An 18,475-nucleotide genomic window follows, 5' to 3' on the forward strand; every position below is an offset into this window, starting at 1 on the left:
TTCTTCTCTTCATCTTCTCTTTGATTTGTTAGAATGAAATTTGTTCTTCATGCTAGTGTTCAATCATCTTGGGAAAGAGGTTGAATGCAAAATGGGTTTCATGGGAACCTTGGAAAAGGAAACATGAAACCATGGTTGAAATTTCTTCTCACACTTTAGTAGATCTGGGTTTTGGGATTGGATATGGTGACATTAAATCTACCCACTATTTGGATCTATGAGGATGTGTGGTATAATCAGGGACCAAGCATAGCTCTCTTCATGAGCAATTAGACCAAGAAATTGGCTGATTATCAAGATTTGAGAGATTTAATCACCATGGGATTGGGGTTCAGTCAATCATGATTGCCAAGAGGTCAATGAGTTGCATGATTGAAGAAGACATTATCTAGATCTAATCCAAAGGGAGCAACATCTCCTAATTTTAATGAATTTTCCCTATTCTTATCTTCCATATTCCCTATAGCTTTCTTTAATTTCTATCATTACCCAATCCCCATTTACTATTCAGTCATTTAAGTTCCAGTACTTTACATTCTTGCCATTTACTTTTTTGCACTTTATTGCTTTCCTTTACTTTTAAGTCATTTACATTTCTGTTAATTTAGAATTCTGCACTCAACAATCTCTATTGCTTTGCTTGACTAATTCATCCATTGACTAAAGTTTCTCAATCTACCAATCTCTGTGGGATTCGACCCCACTCCTAGTGGGTTATTACTTGACGATACTTCGGTGTGCTTGCCAAGGAACAGATTCATTATATAGTGAGTGAATTCCGGTCATCAAGTTTTATGGCGCCGTTACTGGAAATTGGTTTGAGATTGACAATGACTAAATTGATGGGTTTTTAGATTAAGCAATTTTATTTACCTTGCTAATTCCTTTAATTTCAGTTTCTTATTTTCTTATTTTCCTTTAGCATTTGAGTTTCCGGCTGATTCATTGTATACATTTCTATTTTAGTATACTAACCCACTAATTGTTTGATCAATTGCATCCCTCAATCTAACTATAAGTCTTAACAAGAGTGATTCCTTCACTTTTCTTTTGCTTGCTTGTTGCTGAATGCATGACAGGTAGAAGAAGGAGAACTTTATCCTCTTTTGATAGTGAACCTGAGAGGACCTTCCTTAGACTAAAGAGAAAAGCAAGAGGTAAAAGAATAGTTGGAGAGAAAGTAGTGGAGGAAGATCTAGACGTTACTATGGAGGAGGAAATACATAATCATGTTGGGGAAGGTGCTGGTAACCATGTTGGGCAGGAAAGAAGAGTTCTAAGCTCTTACATCAACCCAAACCTAGGAAATTGTGGAAGCAGCATTCTAAAACCAACCATTCATGTCAACAATTTCGAGTTAAAGCCTCAACTCATCACCCTTGTTCAAAATAATTGTTCATTTGGAGGAAGTGTACAGGAAGATCCTAACCAACACCTAACCATATTTTTGAGAATTTGTGATATAGTGAAGGCTAATGGTGTTCACCCGGACACCTATAAGTTGCTGTTGTTCCCTTTCTCTCTCAGGGATAAGGCATCAAAGTGGTTGGAATCATTTCCTAAGGAAAGTTTGACAACTTGGGAAGAAGTAGTGAACAAGTTCTTGGCAAGATTCTACCCTCCCCAAAGAGTTAACAGATTGAGAATTGAGGTGCAAACCTTTAGACAACAATATGGGGAAACTCTCTATGAGGCATGGGAGAGATACAAGGAATTGACAAGAAAATGCCCTCCGGACATGTTCAATGAATGGGTACAACTGCACATTTTCTATGAAGGATTGACACAAGAATCAAAGAAGGCTTTAGATCACTCTTCAGGAGGCTCTCTCAACAAGAAGAAGACAATTGAAGAGGCCATAGACATCATAGAAACTGTGGCCAACAATGAGTGTTTCTATACCTCCAATAGAAACCCAAAAAGGGGAGTAATGGAGCTCAACTCTGTGGATGCTCTACTGGCTCAAAACAAGGTAATCACAGCTCAACTAGCAGCTCTAACAAAGCAAATGGAGAAGAATCAAGTTTCAACTATTCATGCTCAAGCATTTATGCAAGAAGAAGATAACCCAGAAGTTGAACGTGAGTGGGAGCAAGCCAACTATGTGAACAATCCCTCCAGACCTCCACATGACCTCAATGCCAAAACATACAACCTAGGTTGGAAGAACCACCCAAATTTTGGGTAGAAAAACCAACAAAACCACAACCAAGATCATAAACCATACTACTTTAACCAATACAATAACCCCAGTCATCAATCAAGCAACCATAGATCTTACCACAATTCACATAATGCCCTCTACCAATCCAACCAACAACCAAACAACAACTATTCTCAAGATGTATCACCCTCAGTCCCACAACCATATGATAATAGCAACAACTTTGCAAGATTAGAGGCTGCGATGTCACAATTGGCAGGGAGTATTGCCACTGTTGCAAAGAGACAATTGCAAGTTGAAAAAAAGATAGGTGTAATCCAAGAGAAGGCTAGATCCAACATAAGGAACCAAGGGACAACAATTTCAAAACTGGAATCACAACTAGGGAGCTTATCCAAACAGATACAAATGCCTACACATACATTTTTCAGTGATACCATGGCCAACCCAAGAGGGGAATGCAAGGCCATCACACTAAGAAGCGGGAAGGTGGTAGAGGAGATTTCCTCAAACCATAAGTTGCAAGAAAAAGAAGCTGCAAATGACTCAGAAACTAAGAAGGAAGAAGAGACACCTAATCCAGCTCCACCAAAGCAAGTTTTAAAACCCTATGTACCAAAAGCACCCTACCCACAAAGGCTGAGAAATGATAGGAAAGACAGCCAGTTTTCCTGGTTCTTGGAGATCTTTAAGAAGCTTCAAATTAACATACCTTTTGCTGAGGCATTAGAGAAAATGCCACTCTATGCCAAGTTTCTAAAGGAGCTCATGACAAGGAAAAGAAACTGGGTAGAAAAGGAAAATGTAGTCCTCACAGAGGAATGTAGTGCCATCATACAAAAGAAGCTTCCTCAAAAGATGAAAGATCCTGGGAGCTTCCAAATCCCCTGCATCATAGGGGATATTAGCATTGAAAAGGCACTATGTGATCTAGGGGCCAGCATCAATCTTATGTCCTTAGCCATGATGAAAAGAATGAGGATTGAAGAGGCTAAAACAACAAGAATGGCTCTTCAATTAGCTAATAGAACATTCAAATTTCCTCATGGGGTGGTGGAAGACTTGTTGGTGTAAGTGAGAGAATTCATCTTTCCAGCTGATTTTGTTGTGCTTGATATGGAGGAAGAGGCTAACACATCAATCATATTAGGAAGACCATTTCTAGCTACTGCTGGGGCCATAATTGATGTACAAAAGGAAGATTTAGTCTTAAGACTGCATGAAGAAAAGATGGTGTTCAATGTTTTCAAAGCAACGAGCTACCCAAAGGAATTCATTGGTGAATGCATGATGGTAGACACAATGGAGAAGCTAGTTCAAGGAGTCCTAGAAGAGGAACAATGTGAAGAAGCAATGGAGCAAGATCAACAAGCATCAGATGGTGAACTACCACAAGAAATCATAGAAGGCTCAATCATGCTAGACAAGACAAGCAAGAAGGAAGTGGAAGAACCAAAATTGGAGTTGAAGACCCTGCCTCCAAACTTGAAGTATGCCTACTTGGGTGACAATAACACATATCCAGTCATTATTAATTCAAGCTTGAGTGAGGGACAAGAAGAGGAGCTCATCAATGTACAGAGACAACACAAGGATCCCATAGGATGGACACTTTCAGATTTAAAGGGGATTAGTCCTTCAATGTGCATGCATAAAATCCTTCTTGAGGAAGGTGCCAAGCCCTTAAGAAAACCACAAAGAAGATTAAATCCAACAATGAATGAAGTGGTTCAAAAAGAAGTGCTGAAGTTGTGGCAAGCAGGGGTGATCTATCCAATCTCAGACAGCCCTTGGGTGAGCCCAGTACAAGTAATCCCCAAGAAGGGAGGGATCACTGTTGTACCAAATTAAATAAATGAATTGATACCAACAATAACAGTGACTGGATGGTGCATGTGCATAGATTATAGGAAGCTCAATGAAGCCACAAGGAAGGATCACTTCCCTCTACCCTTCATGGATCAAATGTTAGAAAGCGTAGCTGGACATGAATACTACTGTTTCTTGGATGGATACTCAAGCTACAATCAGATTGTAGTAGACCCTAAAGACCAAGAGAAGACTTCCTTTACTTATCCTTACAGTATCTTTGCATATAGAAGAATGCCCTTTGGATTGTGCAATGCACCTGCCACATTCCAAAGGTGCATGCTATCTATATTCTCAGACATGATTGAAAGGTTTATTGAAGTTTTCATGGATGATTTTTCTGTATTTGGTGATTCATTTTCTAAGTGCTTACACCATCTTGCCTTGGTACTAAAAAGATGGCAAGAGACCAACCTAGTTTTGAACTGGAAAAAGTGTCACTTCATAGTCACCAAAGGGGTGGTCCTTGGCCACAAAATCTCTATAAAAGGTATAGAGGTGGACAGGTCCAAGGTGGAAGTGATTGAAAAATTACCCCCACCTTGCAATGTCAAAGTAATTAGAAGTTTCTTGGGGCATGCTGGGTTTTATAGAAGGTTCATTAGGGACTTTTCAAATATTTCCAAACCTTTAAGTAACTTGCTTGTCTTTAAGGTATCTTTCATCTTTGATAGAGAATGTATGCAAGCCTTTGATGAGTTAAAAAGTAGGATCTCCTCTGCACCTATTATAGGACCACCTAGCTAGGATCTACCTTTTGAACTGATGTGTGATGCATCAGATTTTGCTATTGGTGCTGTTCTAGGACAAAGGAGAGACAAGCTAGTACATGTCATCTATTATGCTAGCAAGGTTCTTAATGAGACTCAAAGGAACTACAACACCACAGAGAAGGAACTCCTTGCTATAGTTTTTGCATTTGATAAGTTTAGATCATATCTCATTGGTTCTAAAGTTATTGTGTTTACTGATCATGCAGCCCTTAAGTACTTATTAACCAAGCAAGAATCTAAGCCTAGACTGATAAGATGGGTCTTACTACTTCAAGAGTTTAATATTGAGATTAAGGATAGAAGTGGGACAGAGAACAAAGTGGCTGACCACCTATCAAGGATCCCAAATAAGAAAAATGAAGCACACAACCTTGCTGTGAATGAGCTTTTCGGATGATCAGTTGATGATGATCCAAGAAGGCCCCTGGTTTGCGGATATAGCCAATTTCAAGGCTATTAGAGAGCTACCTTCCAACATCAACAAGCATATGAGAAGAAAACTCATCAATGATGCCAAGTACTACATTTGGGATGAGCCTTATCTCTTCAAGAAGTGTGCTGATAGGATTCTAAGAAGATGCATTTCAAATGAGGAAGGACAAGAGGTCCTTTGGCATTTCCATGGATTCACATATGGAGGACATTTTAGTGGAGAAAGGACTGCAGCCAAGGTGTTGCAATGTGGATTCTTTTGGCCTACAATATTCAAAGATGCAAAGGAGTTTGTGACAAGGTGCAATGAATGCCAAAGAGCTGGCAACTTACCCAAGAAAAATGAAATCCCACAAAGATTCATCATGGAATTGGAGTTGTTTGATATATGGGTATTGATTTCATGGGACCATTCCCAACCTCATACTCAAATAATTACATATTGGTGGCTGTGGACTATGTATCCGAATGGGTAGAGGCCATAACAACATCAATAAATGACAACAAAGTGGTGATCAACTTCTTGAGGAAGAACATATTTAGCTGGTTTGGGGTTCCAAGAGCTCTTATAAGTGATGGGAGAACTCATTTTTGCAATAAGCAACTTGAGACACTCCTCCTAAAATATGGTGTCAAGCACAAGATAGCAACCCCATACCACTCACAAACCAATGGTCAAGCTGAAATTTCAAATAGAGAGCTCAAGAGAATCCTTGAGCAAACTGTTGGAAACTCAAGGAAAGATTGGTCCAAGAAGCTAGATGATGCACTATGGGCTTATAGAACAGCTTTCAAGACACCTATTGGCATGTCTCCATACCAATTGGTGTTTGGAAAGTCTTGTCATCTACCAGTGGAGCTTGAACTTTTGGGCTCTAAAGATGTTGAACTTTAATAATCAAGCTGCTTGGGAAAGAAGATTGCTACAACTCAATGAGTTAGAAGAATTCAGAACTCAAGCCTATGAAAATGCCAAGATTTACAAGGAGAACACAAAGAAATGGCATAATCAAAAGCTAGCAAAAAGAGAGTTTGTAGAGGGTCAAAAAGTGCTGTTATACAACTCAAGGCTCAAGTTTTTCCCAGAAAAGTTAAAGTCAAGATGGTCTGGTCCATTTACAGTCATCAAGGCTTCCCCTTATGGTCATGTGTAGCTTATGGAGGACAAAATACAGAGGACTTTCACTGTCAATGGCCAAAAATTTAAGCATTACTTGGGAGACTCATTGGATGAGCAAAGAGTAAACTATATCCTCAACTGAAGAGGAAGAATCGTCAAGCTAGTGACGTTAAAGAAGCGCTAGTTGGGAGGCACCACAACACTCATATCCTTTCAATTTCATGCTTTCTAGACTAGTTTATGTTTAGTCACTAAGGTTGTTTAATTTTTAGTTTTATTTGATAGTTAATTAGTTGATAGTGTCCTTGATTTAAGTTTCAAAAGTTTTCTAGTTTGCTGGAAGTGCAATCTTGCTTGCTATACTATATGAGGTTGATTAATTAGACTGGAAAACTAGCTAAAGAACTAAGTTTGGTGTGGCCACTAACCCACTTAATTTGAACTTACATTAAAACAATTGAAATAATCCTGAGAGCAAGACCAAAATTAAGTTTGGTGTGGCCATCATCACAAGAGATTCATACGTACAACCCAATTGATTTATGTTTGAAAGCGATTAGTAAGTTGGTGGGTGCATAAAACGGCCAATTTATTGTGTACATATGAAATGGAAGTGGACGAATGCGAAAGAATTAAATTTATTCCACTCATAATGCACACAATAAAATACAATCATGAGGCCAATTTACTATATGCAATGAATCCAAGTTTGGTGTCCAAAAGACACCCATTAAATGCCATTTAACTAGAAGAATATGAAGCAATTTTTGTGATTACTGATAGGGGTTTCGAACTGAATTTTCAGGAAGGAGGGGGCCCACATGACATTGATAGTTCATCAAGTCAAGGAGTCAAGGTGTACTTACACTTTGGAACTTAAACACCTGAAGAAAGCTGAAGAGATAGGGGTCGGCACCTCTTTCCACGCTAGGCGCCACTCCCAAGTGGAAAAACATTCAATTTTTTATTCCAATTCCCACCTTCCAGACCTCTCTTCTCACCCCTATAAATCCCACTCACCTTTCCATCTTTTTCCACACTACAACCCTTATTACTCACAACCCAAACCCCCTCCCCCCGGTCTGCACTTTTTGCTTTCTCTCTTTCTTTCCCTCTTCTTTCTTGCCTTCTTGATTGGGACAATCAAGTCCTAAATTTGGTGTTGGAGGAAACCTTTGCTTTGCTTTTTTCTTTCTCCTCCTTCAACCCTTTCCATCACCCTTTTAAATCCTCTTTTCTCATCTAAATGGCACCACCAAAAGCCTCCAGATCAAAAAAAAGGAAGACAAAGGAAGCTGGCTCATGCTCTATGAGCTACAATGAGTTCAAGTTCCTCTCATCATTCTACCAAAACCAGTTTTATAGATGGGTGAGTGAAAGGTAGATTATCCCTGAGGTTGGCTTCCAACTAAGAAGAGATGAGCATAGGGAGATCAACATAGAAATCAACAACAGAGGCTGGGCGTGGCACGCCAACACCATTATGTATAATGGGCATGCCACTTGAGGTCAAAGGCATGGCACGCCAGTTCATTGTTCCAGAGAAGGAAGTTGAAAGTTCAACACTGGGCGTGCCACTTGGGCTCGAAGGCGTGGCACGCCAACCTTATTAGTGTCTTGGGCGTGCCACTTGGGTTCTAGGCGTGGCACACCAATCTTGAAGAAGCTTAACACCAAAATAGGCGTGCCACTTGAGCTTGAAGGCGTGGCACGCTAGTACAATTAAGCAGAGAAGAATAGAAGGTTAAGCAAACTTGGTGTGCCACTTGGGTTCGAAGGCGTGGCACGCCAACCTTGCTCGAGTCTGGGGCATGCCACTTGAGTTCTAGGTGTGGCACGCCAATCTTGAAGAGTTCAAATACCAACACTGGGCGTGCCACTTGAGATCGAAGGCGTGACACGCCATTTCATTGATCCAGAAAGGGAGGATACAACTCTAACACTGGGTGTGCCACTTGAGCTCGAAGTCATGGCACGTCAGCACAAGCTAATAAGGAAAAAGAAGACTGGGTATGCCACTTGGGACTTTAGGCGTGGCAAGCCAAGACTAGATGACCATGGGCATGCCACTTGAATGCTGGGCGTGGCACGCCAATTTACTGGACCAGAGGGACTTATTCATGCATCATCAAGGGCGTCACACGCTAGCTATGGGGCGTGGCACGCCAGCATTAATTTCCAGAGAAGGAGGATGAAGTGTTTACTATGGGCGTGGCATGCCAGACATGGGCGCGCCACGCCTGTTCAAGATTCCAGAGAGGAAGAAGGAAGGAAAGACCCTGGGCGTGCCACTTGAGCTCGAAGTCGTGGCATGCCAAGTTAGCTGGACAAAGGAGGCATCCCACTTGAAGCCAGGCGTGGCGCACCAAGCTAAGCTGAAGAGCTAGGTGAGGCACGCCACTCAAACGCCAGTAACACGCCAGGCACATGGGTCATTTCTATTAGTTTTTCCTTTTCCTTTCAGTTGTAATTTTCTTTTCTCTTTTGTACTTTTTAATTCTAGTGATAAGAGTAGTATATATACCCCCTGAGAGTGCTGAAAAGGGGATTGGCTAGTTAGTTTTGGAATTGAGAGTTAGTTTTACTTTCACTTTTACACTTCACTTCATCTCTCCATCTCCTGTACTTTTCTCTAAGCTATGAGTAGCTAAACTCCCTCTCATTGGGAGAGGGAGCTCTATTGTAATTGATAGATTAATGATAGTGAATTTCTTCTTCTCTTCATCTTCTCTTTGATTTGCTAGAAGAAATTTCGTTCTTCATGCTAGTGTTCAATCATCTTGGGAAAGAGGTTGAATGCAAAATTTATTTCATGGAAACCATGGAAAAGGAAACATGAAACCATGCATGAAATCCCTTCTCACACTTGAGAAGATCTGAGTTTTGGGATTGGATATGGTGACCTGAAATCCACCCACTATTTGGATCTATGAAGATGTGTGGTATAATCAAGGACCAAGCATATCTCTCTTCATGAGCAATTAGACCAAGGAATTGGCTGATAATCAAGATTTGAGAGATTGAATCACCAAGGGATTGGGGTTCAATCAATCATAATTGCCAAGAGGTCAATGAGTTGCATGATTGAAGAAGATATGATCTAGATCTAATCCAAAGAGAGCAACATCTCCTAATTTTAATGAATTTTCCCTATTCTTATCTTCCATATTCTTTATAGCTTTCTTTAGTTTTTGTCATTACCCATTCCCCATTTACTATTTAGTCATTTATGTTCCAACACTTTACATTCTTTCCATTTACTTTTCTACACTTTATTGCTTTCCTTTACTTTTAAGTTATTTACATTTCTGTTAATTTAGAATTCTGCACTCAACAATCTCTATTGCTTAGCTTGACTAATTCACCCATTGATTAAAGTAGCTCAATCTACTAATCTCTGTGGGATTCGACCCCACTTCTAGTGGGTTATTACTTGACGATACTTTGGTGCGCTTGCCAAAGAATGGATTCATTATATAGTGAGTGAATTTCGGTCATCAGATACTGACCTCTTTTCTCGAAGAAATTTGAAGAAAAATAACGGAATGGTAGGAGCAGCAAAGAAGTTTCTCAGATGCATCGAGTCGCTTAAGTTCTTCAGCGAAAAAATAAGATTCCAACGCAAGGAGTTTGAAGAAATAAGGAATGGCTCGAAGAGAAGGAAAGGGTGCCAATAGCACAAAGGGAATGGAGAGACAAAAAAGAAATAAGAGAAAGGGGAGAGATATTTAAAAGATTCAAGGAGTAAAATCGTAAAAATCCTCCCCTCGTTAAAGATTGTGCACGGTACCATCCTCATCATCTCACAAACAATTCGGATAACGACTGCTGGAAGTAGGTTAAATTAAAAATCACTCTATTTAGAGCTTGAACCTTATATCCAAACTCAAATACAACCTCGTTTCAGATAATCTTCAGAATAGATATATATATAAGTCAGAGAGCGCACCTTGGCAGTTATCTGGGCTACAAGGCAGGGAGTTATTTATCGTCTTGGCATATGTTCCGTTGAACAAATCAACAATTACGTGCTTTTCGTATCCCTTTGTCTGTGAGACATTGATCTCCACATGATGCAGTGATTTTTTTATCTGCACTTGCAGCTTGTCAACCATTTCTCCCTGTGCATGTATGTGTGGATGTTATTAAATTACTATTATCTGATCTACTTCAATTAATTAAAAGGAGGAATTGATTTGTTATTAGTATATAGAAACAATTTTGTGTTGAATGAGTAGTTTAATTTCCCAAATCAAGGAGAAATAATTGAGGGAAATTAATAAAGGGTAGTTACCTTCAAGGTGAAGTCTCTGGATTCTTCTATGACCTGATACATCCAGCACCAATAATTATGATAGTGAATGTAAAATTGTTGGACGTTTATTCTAATATAAACTTTTATTTTGATTTAATTGTAATTGTTCATTATTATTAATTATTTAATCTCATTTATTAATGTTAATGCATGATGAATTTATTAGATTAAAAGAAAAAACACACAAAATTTTTTTTCTGTCCATTTTATACAATATTTTTTTAGATTCTCTTTTATTGACAAAAACGAAGAGCAAAAATCCTGTATCATAATCAATGTCAAAGAAGGGAAAAAAGAGAGGAGCCCGTCTTGAAATTTAACTCCATTATAATCAAAGTTATTTATGGCAGTCAGTCGAAATAAATACAAAATCAACAATTTTTAAAATCCTATTTAACGATTTGACTCAAGTTGATTTCTATAAAAATGGCTAATAAATATTAACTATGTTAAGCATAAAATTAGACACTAATATAAAAAGTATATAGAATATAAATATATATTAAAAATAAATTAAATTATATATATATTTATATACAAATATATTAATGACCATCTTTTTTCAACAAATAGCATTTTCCGATAGGGAAATTCATTACCTGCAGTCTCTGAGGGCCGAATAGGTCGCGAAGCATAGCCCGGATCATGGATCTCTTTCCTACGTTGGGGGGTCCCTCAAATATAAAATGATTACAGCCACAACCCTCTCTTACCTGCTTGCATCATACACACATACTGTATATCAAATATCTAAAGGAATAATGGAATATGGAAAGAAATGAAACAAGTGGAAATAGTAATAGTGATACTAATGCTTGGAGTTGGAGTGCTTTATCAGAGTTGCAGATGAATTCTTCCAAGGTTTGGGGCTGGTGTTTGGTTGCCCATTCATATTGGTATACATTTGGGTCCTCGTGTAGTGATGTTATTTCCTGATGATGATGATAAATATCCTCCTTCGTCCTTGTGTCTTGTAAATCATCTTCTTCATGGGTGGCCACTAATAGAACCCCTTTGGCAATATCCTCTTGTGTTAATACTGTCTTATGATCTTCTTGGATCAGTACTAAGTCGCCCTCAACCTCACCATCATTGGGATCAATCTCTGTCTCTTGAGGATGATCGTGAAGGACAAGGGAGAAATCCGTGAGGCCCCTGTAGTAAGGGCTAGACTGAAGGTGGTATGATGGATTGGTGGAAGTAGGATTGTGGCTGCTCCAAGAACCAATAACAAGGGAATAATCGGTAAGACCCTTGTAGTACGGACTTTGCCCCTGCGCTCCAGATCCGGATGATGAGAGGTGAGGATGATGGCTGGGGAGAGGAAGAGGAGTAATAGGGTAGCAAGGAATGGTAGCATGATCATGATGATGATGAGGATGAGGTGGAGATGAGGGTGCAAAGATGGCAAGGGATTGATCGGTGAGGCCTTTGTAGTAGGGACTGCTGTTACTGTTAGAGGATTCATCATTACTATTTTTCATCATGTCATCATGATACGCCTGCTGCAAATTCACATTCACATTTACTTGTAACATGGAACCAAGGCCGTTGCGATTCTTCGATACAGTTGAGCTTCTCATTTCCTGCATTTCTTTCCTTTCCTTTTTGGGCCTCGAATCGTCTTAATTTTATTATTATTCTATTCCCCACTCCCCACATAGCAACAACTAATTACTAAGTGCCAGTGCCAGTGTGCCACACCCTTCATGCATTATGTCACTTTGACCTAAATACCAACGGATCTTCCTAAGAAAAGCGGTCATTCCCATGCACCAATTGCATTAAATATATCAATCTATTATAATTTAGAGAAACTCTTCGCAGCACTTTTATTAAAATTTGATCAATATTTAATTAATAAAAAAATATAATTTTATTGATATAATCTTATATTATTAAAAATATTAATAATAATTAATTATTTTTATGAAAATATTTTTAAAATAGGGTAAAAACAAAGAAACTCTAATTCTTTATTTTCACAATTTTCATTTGAAAACTTTGATGCGGTGGCACATATATATGTAATTATGGAATGCCTTTCTTTGATTTTGTATGTTTTTGTGCAATTTCAGGTAATTTTTGGCTGAAATTGAGGAATTGGAACAAAATTCTGATTCAGAGACAGAGGAACCACTGCAAATGCTGTCCGGATCTGATCTCCTTGCACTCGGAAGAGCTTTTCTGAAGTTACAGAAATCCAAATGGAGCGTTCTCAATGGCTTTGTAAAGCTGACTTCCAGAGCTTTTCCAGCAATGTATAATAGTTTATGCTTTGCTTCAGATTAGAAGGCACAAAACTTGCGTCCAACGCCAGCTTCCTGCCCCTTTCCAGGTGTTCAGCGCCCAAGGAGAAGAGACCAGCATCCAAACGCTCAAAGAGGACCCCCTAGCCAGCATTTAACGCCCTAGAGGCCTTCTAGCACATGGATCTCATCAAAGCTCAGCCCAAACACTCATCAAGTGGGCCCCATAAGTGGATTTTAGCAATAAAAAGACTGTTTTACCCTTACTAGTCATTGTTTAGTATTTAAGGGATTAGATTTATGTTATTTGCAAACTTGTACAATACCTTTTACCATAATTTTGAATTCACCATTGTATTTTCTTTCAGTATGAGTTTCTAAACCTCCTAGGTTGAAGGGAGGAGCCCTACTGAGTCCTATAATTAATAAAAGTATTACTATTTCCCTTCGATCTGTGTCTGATTTATTTCTAAGATGTATACTCGTTCTTCAATATTGTGAATAGGATAATCAGTGACAATCAACTCTGTTCATCATACTAGGACCGCGTGTCTGACAACTATCCGTGTCTATTTGGGTTCGTGTGAATACGTGACTGGAAAGCGCGAACCACCAGCTTGATTATGCATCTTGATAAACCACTATTTTATGGTTTATCTTGTGCTCAATTGAGTGGTTTTTATCAAGTCTTTGTATACTTATTCATACAAATTGCATGATTTTACAATTCCTTCCCAATTTTGTTCTATGATTGAAAACTTGCTTCCTAAGCCTTTAAATTGTGTATTTTTAATCCCTCTATATACCATTCGATGCCGTGATCTGTGCATTAAGTGTTTTCAGGATATATTGGATAGGAATGGCTTAGAGGATGGAGAGGAAGCCTGCAAAAATGCAAGGAACACAAGAAATAAATGAGATGACCAGCGAGGATCGACGCGCACGCATGGCTTACGTGTGTGCGTGATTTGGAGAATTTTATAGCGACGCGTGCGTGTCATTTTCCCTTAATGGCCATCAACACGTGCGCGTACCTGACGCGCACGCGTCGTATGTAATTATGGCCCCAACCCAGAATGCACCCGAGAGTTGTGCGTACGCATCCCAGACGCGTACACGTCACTTAAAACTTGCGTGACCCACGCATATGCGTGCTGTATGCGTACGCGTCGCATGCGACGCACAATTAACCCAATACGCCTCCAAATTTCACTTATTCCCTCCCCAAATCCTAATTCTTTTTTCTTTCTTTCTTCCTTATTCCTTCTTCCTCTCTACTACTTTCTTCCTCCCTTTTTCATCTTCTACCTCAGGTTCTTTTCTTTTCTCCTTCTACTCTTCCGTTCTTCTTTACATTACTGCATTTATTTATTTTTCTTTCTTCTAAATTTTTCTTTTAGCTTAGTTATTTATGGTCTCTTTTTCTTTCTTTTATCCTGCAATTTTTTTATGTTGGTGTTGGAGTTTTATTTGGATAATACTTTATTTTCATTAAGCTTGTGGATATTATGAGGAGTGATTTGACAATTGACATTTACATTTGGCTCTCCTATACATTTGGATTCATTATTTTCATTCCTATTTTAACTTGCACACCAAGTGTTTGTGAATAAGCTCTTTGGCATTTTGAATCCTATTTTCTTTTACTCTTTTACTTAAATGCCCCTTTTTCACAATATTTAGAATCCACATGTATTTGGGATTATCATTCACAATTGTCATCATACAAGTGCTCTTTAATTTGGCACATTTATTAATTGATGCTTGAGTTATGCTTCTTATGCCTATTACTCGCATGCTTTTACCCTCTTGCATCTAATTATTATGATTTGCCTTCTTGCTCTTAATTGATGTCTTACCTACATGTTGTAGCTACCATGTAGTTAAGCTATTATCTTTTCTTTGGCATTTATTATCACTTGGAATTTCCACCTTCTGGTTTTAGTTATCTATATTTGACATTCTCCCTCTTTCCTTCTTCCTTAGGCATGGGTACCAAGAAAGGAAAAGAGAAGGCTACCGACAAGGCACCAGTAAGGAGAGGAACAAAGAGAGCACCGGCTAAGGCACCACCATCTACCAGTGTCAAGCCGCCAACAAAGTGGGTAAAGAGGATCATTAAAGTTGATGAAGCAGAAAAAGCCTTTCCCGCATGGGACTCCACACGATTCACTAACCGTTACTGCGAACAGATGTTCCCCATCCTAGCCGAGAGAAACTACAACAATGAGCATCTACTCATTGTTCCAACACACTTTGTTTCTTTTGTGGAGCCCCGCATCGAGAGGAGACAGTGGGGATTTTTGCAGAGGCAGCTGCGGGAGGCCAACTTATCATGGGTAGTTGAATTCTACTCCAACTTCTACTCGCCTACCCTGCAGACTGTCTATGTTTGTCAGCACCAAGTCCATGTCTCCGAGAGTGCCATACAGTGAGCACTGGATCTTCCACCTAGTCCAAAGGGATTGAATGCATATCAAGAGGCCTCTCTTAAGCGCCAGATGTATCAGTTCGACTGGGATTGCGTCCTTGGCGTTATAGCCTAACCTGGCAGCACCTGGATCTATGGGCCGGTCAAAACCCAAGAGCATCTCAGCCCAATCACTTACTTTGGAGGCTCGCGTGTGGGCCCAGATTATATCCCACTCTATCTTTCTGAGCACTCACAAGTCCACCTACACAGCGGACATGGCTGTTCTCATCTGGTGCATCTTGACAGAGCAACCTCTCAACCTGTCCCGACACATCCAGCAGGCCATGGGACACGTACAGATAGCGGGTAACTTGCCTTTCCCCGCCTTGGTTTCAGATTTAGTCTCTGCAGTCGGTGTGCCCTATCGGGCAGGAGACATAACGGTCATGATCCCTAGGACCGACCAGTACGTCCCGAATGGGAAGTACATCAGGCAACCAGCTCCCTCTGCGAGTCAGCCTGCAGGCCGACCTTTGGATACTCCTCCTCCTTCTACTCCACCATCATCCACACCACAAGAACCTTCCACCCATCAGATGTTCCTTCAGATCCTTGAGAGGTTCGACCGGCAAGACCGACGGATGGAGCAAATGGAGCGCCGTAACAAGCGCCGATACAACTACCTGAAGGAACTCATTATTGGTACTCACCCACCTCTAGCACAGACGGACACCCCGGACTCCCCTTCATCCAGTAGCACAGGAAGCCTTGGCCAACCAGATAGTGGAGGTGATGCTTCCAGCCCTACCTTGCTCCTTACTGATGACACGGAGGACCGTGCCAAGCCTTAAGTTTGGGGAGGTCAGTCCTTGACTTCCGGAGGTAATTTCTCTCTTTTAACACCAACATTTTAGTTTTTCTTTTGTTAAGTAGGATAGATTTCTTGATAATAATTGCTTGCATGTATGTTCTGCTTGGTTGGAGTAATAAAATTCTTTTCAAGACCCTATTTTATAATATTTTACTAATTTAAATTGAAAACTTTTGTTAAATTTGTCTGAGGATTGTAATTTGGAACATGAATTATGGCTAAGAACACACCATCTGTGAGATTTGAACTTAATTATATGGTTACATTATTTAACCATAATATTTTATTATTGTGTGTTTTCTTATCTATAATTGCAATCTATGCTTTGTTCCATTCTATATGTCCATTGTTTAGTGTATTTGCATGCATACATATGATTGAGGTCATCATCTGTTATTAGCTCACTTATCCCAAATAGCCTACCACTTCAATTACCTTTGTTCGCCACTTTGAGCATTTTAATCCCCATTTGTTCTATATTTTACCACATCACTAGCCTTAAGCGGAAAAACAATTAATTACCCCAATTGAATCTTTGGTTAGCTTAAGATAGAAATTATGTATCAATTAAGTGTGGGGAATTGTGGGAACTTGGGTTGATGAAATTATATTGTGTCTTATTGACAAAAGTATTGGAAATTTGGGTGCATACTCATGTGAGATCAGAAAAACCATATGCATTGATATGTCATGTTTGCTTTCATGTTCAAAAAAAAAATATAATATTTTATAGCATAAATAAATAAATAAATAAATAAATAAATAAATAAATAAATAGGGGACAAAATTACCCCAATGTTAAGTTTAATAAAAGATCAATGCATATGTGGTGAAATTAAGGAAAAATTTGATGCATGAGTATGTGAAATATACAAAAGTGAGACTTTGGGTTGCTAGGCATGATTTTAGAATTATATAGAGTGTGTGTGTGTGTTAGGTGAGAGCTTAGGTTAGTCAAAGATTCATATTATAGCTCACTTGGCCATACATATATCCTCACCCTTACCTTAGCCCCATTACAACCTTGATAAGACCTCATGATGTTTGCATTTGTACACTAAACATTTGTTGATTGGTTAGATGAAGAACAAAGTTTTAGAAAGTATGACTAGAGAAGAGTAGAGTGTATAACCCTAGACACTTGAGCGATTAGAGTGCATATACACTACTAGTGAGGGTTCAATGCTTGAATCCATGTTCCCTGCTTTCATGAGCTATCTTCTTACAAGTTTACCTGTCTTTTACTGTGAGATTTGAATTAGTGGAATCTGATGTATTTTTGTCTTGGAGAACTTGTTTACTTTTAACCAAGTAGACAGAAACATCTTAGCATATAGTTGCATTCACATACATAGGTTGCATCTCATGAGTCTTACTTTCCCCATTCATTCCTTTCGTCTCTTTGAGCTTAGCATGAGGACATGCTAATGTTTAAGTGTGGGGAGATTGATAAACCACTATTTTATGGTTTATCTTGTGCTTAATTGAGTGGTTTTTATCAAGTCTTTGCACACTTATTCATATAAATTGCATGATTTTACAATTCCTTCCCAATTTTGTTCTATGATTGAAAACTTGCTTCCTAAGCCTTTAAATTGTGTATTTTTAATCCCTCTATATACCATTCGATGCCGTGATCTGTGTATTAAGTGTTTTCAGGCTATATAGGGCAGGAATGGCTTAGAGGATGGAGAGGAAGCCTGCAAAAATGGAAGGAACACAAAAAATAAAGGAGATGACTAGCGAGGATTGATGCGCACGCATGGCTCACGCATGTGCGTGATTTGGAGATTTTTACAGCGACGCGTACGTGTACCTGACGCATACGCGTGATAAGCGAGACTGCACAGCGATGCGTGCGCATACCTGACGCATACGCGTGACACGTGAAGATGACCATCGACGCGTATGCGTGACTGACGCGTACGCATGACATGCACCACGTACAGAAAACGTAGAAGACGCTGGGGGCGATTTTGGGCTGACTTTGGACCCTGTTTTCGGCCCAGAAACATAGACTACAGCCAATGGACAAGCAGAGACTCAACACATATTCTCATTCGTACAGTTTTTAGTTTTTAGTTTTGAATCTTAGAGAGAATACCACTTCTTCTAGGTTTTCTTCACATTCATAGATTTTTAATTTTATGCTTTTGATTTGGATATTGAAAAGAGTTACTACCTCCGTTAAAGTTTCTACTCTTCTAGTTTGTTTCCTTATTCCTTTACCTTTTATTACCCATTAACCCTGTTCAGATAAGGATGTTTT

The 18,475-nt window shown here is 39.3% G+C and overlaps 1 protein-coding gene and 1 non-coding gene across 2 annotated transcripts in view; both read right to left on the minus strand.

Annotated features, from left to right (window-relative positions):
* LOC110264216 (replication factor C subunit 3-like) overlaps positions 1-12,265 on the minus strand; it is a 95,249-nt gene extending 82,984 nt beyond the window's left edge. Inside the window, exons 1-4 of the mRNA XM_088494185.1 lie at positions 11,483-12,265; positions 11,273-11,386; positions 10,653-10,685; positions 10,308-10,479 (exon numbers count right to left, since the gene is read on the minus strand). Of these exons, the coding sequence (XP_088350311.1) occupies positions 10,308-10,479; positions 10,653-10,685; positions 11,273-11,386; positions 11,483-12,265 (1,102 nt within the window). The remainder of the gene's footprint in view (positions 1-10,307; positions 10,480-10,652; positions 10,686-11,272; positions 11,387-11,482) is intronic.
* Positions 1,637-1,742, minus strand: LOC148552729 (small nucleolar RNA R71). The gene has a single exon (XR_015893409.1). It is a non-coding gene; the product is annotated as a small nucleolar RNA R71 (small nucleolar RNA).
* Positions 12,266-18,475: the final 6,210 nt, after the last annotated feature.

This window comes from Arachis ipaensis, chromosome B7 (genome assembly GCF_059453495.1).
Source record: "Arachis ipaensis isolate K30076 ecotype BB chromosome B7, ASM5945349v1, whole genome shotgun sequence".
NCBI lineage: Eukaryota > Viridiplantae > Streptophyta > Magnoliopsida > Fabales > Fabaceae > Arachis > Arachis ipaensis.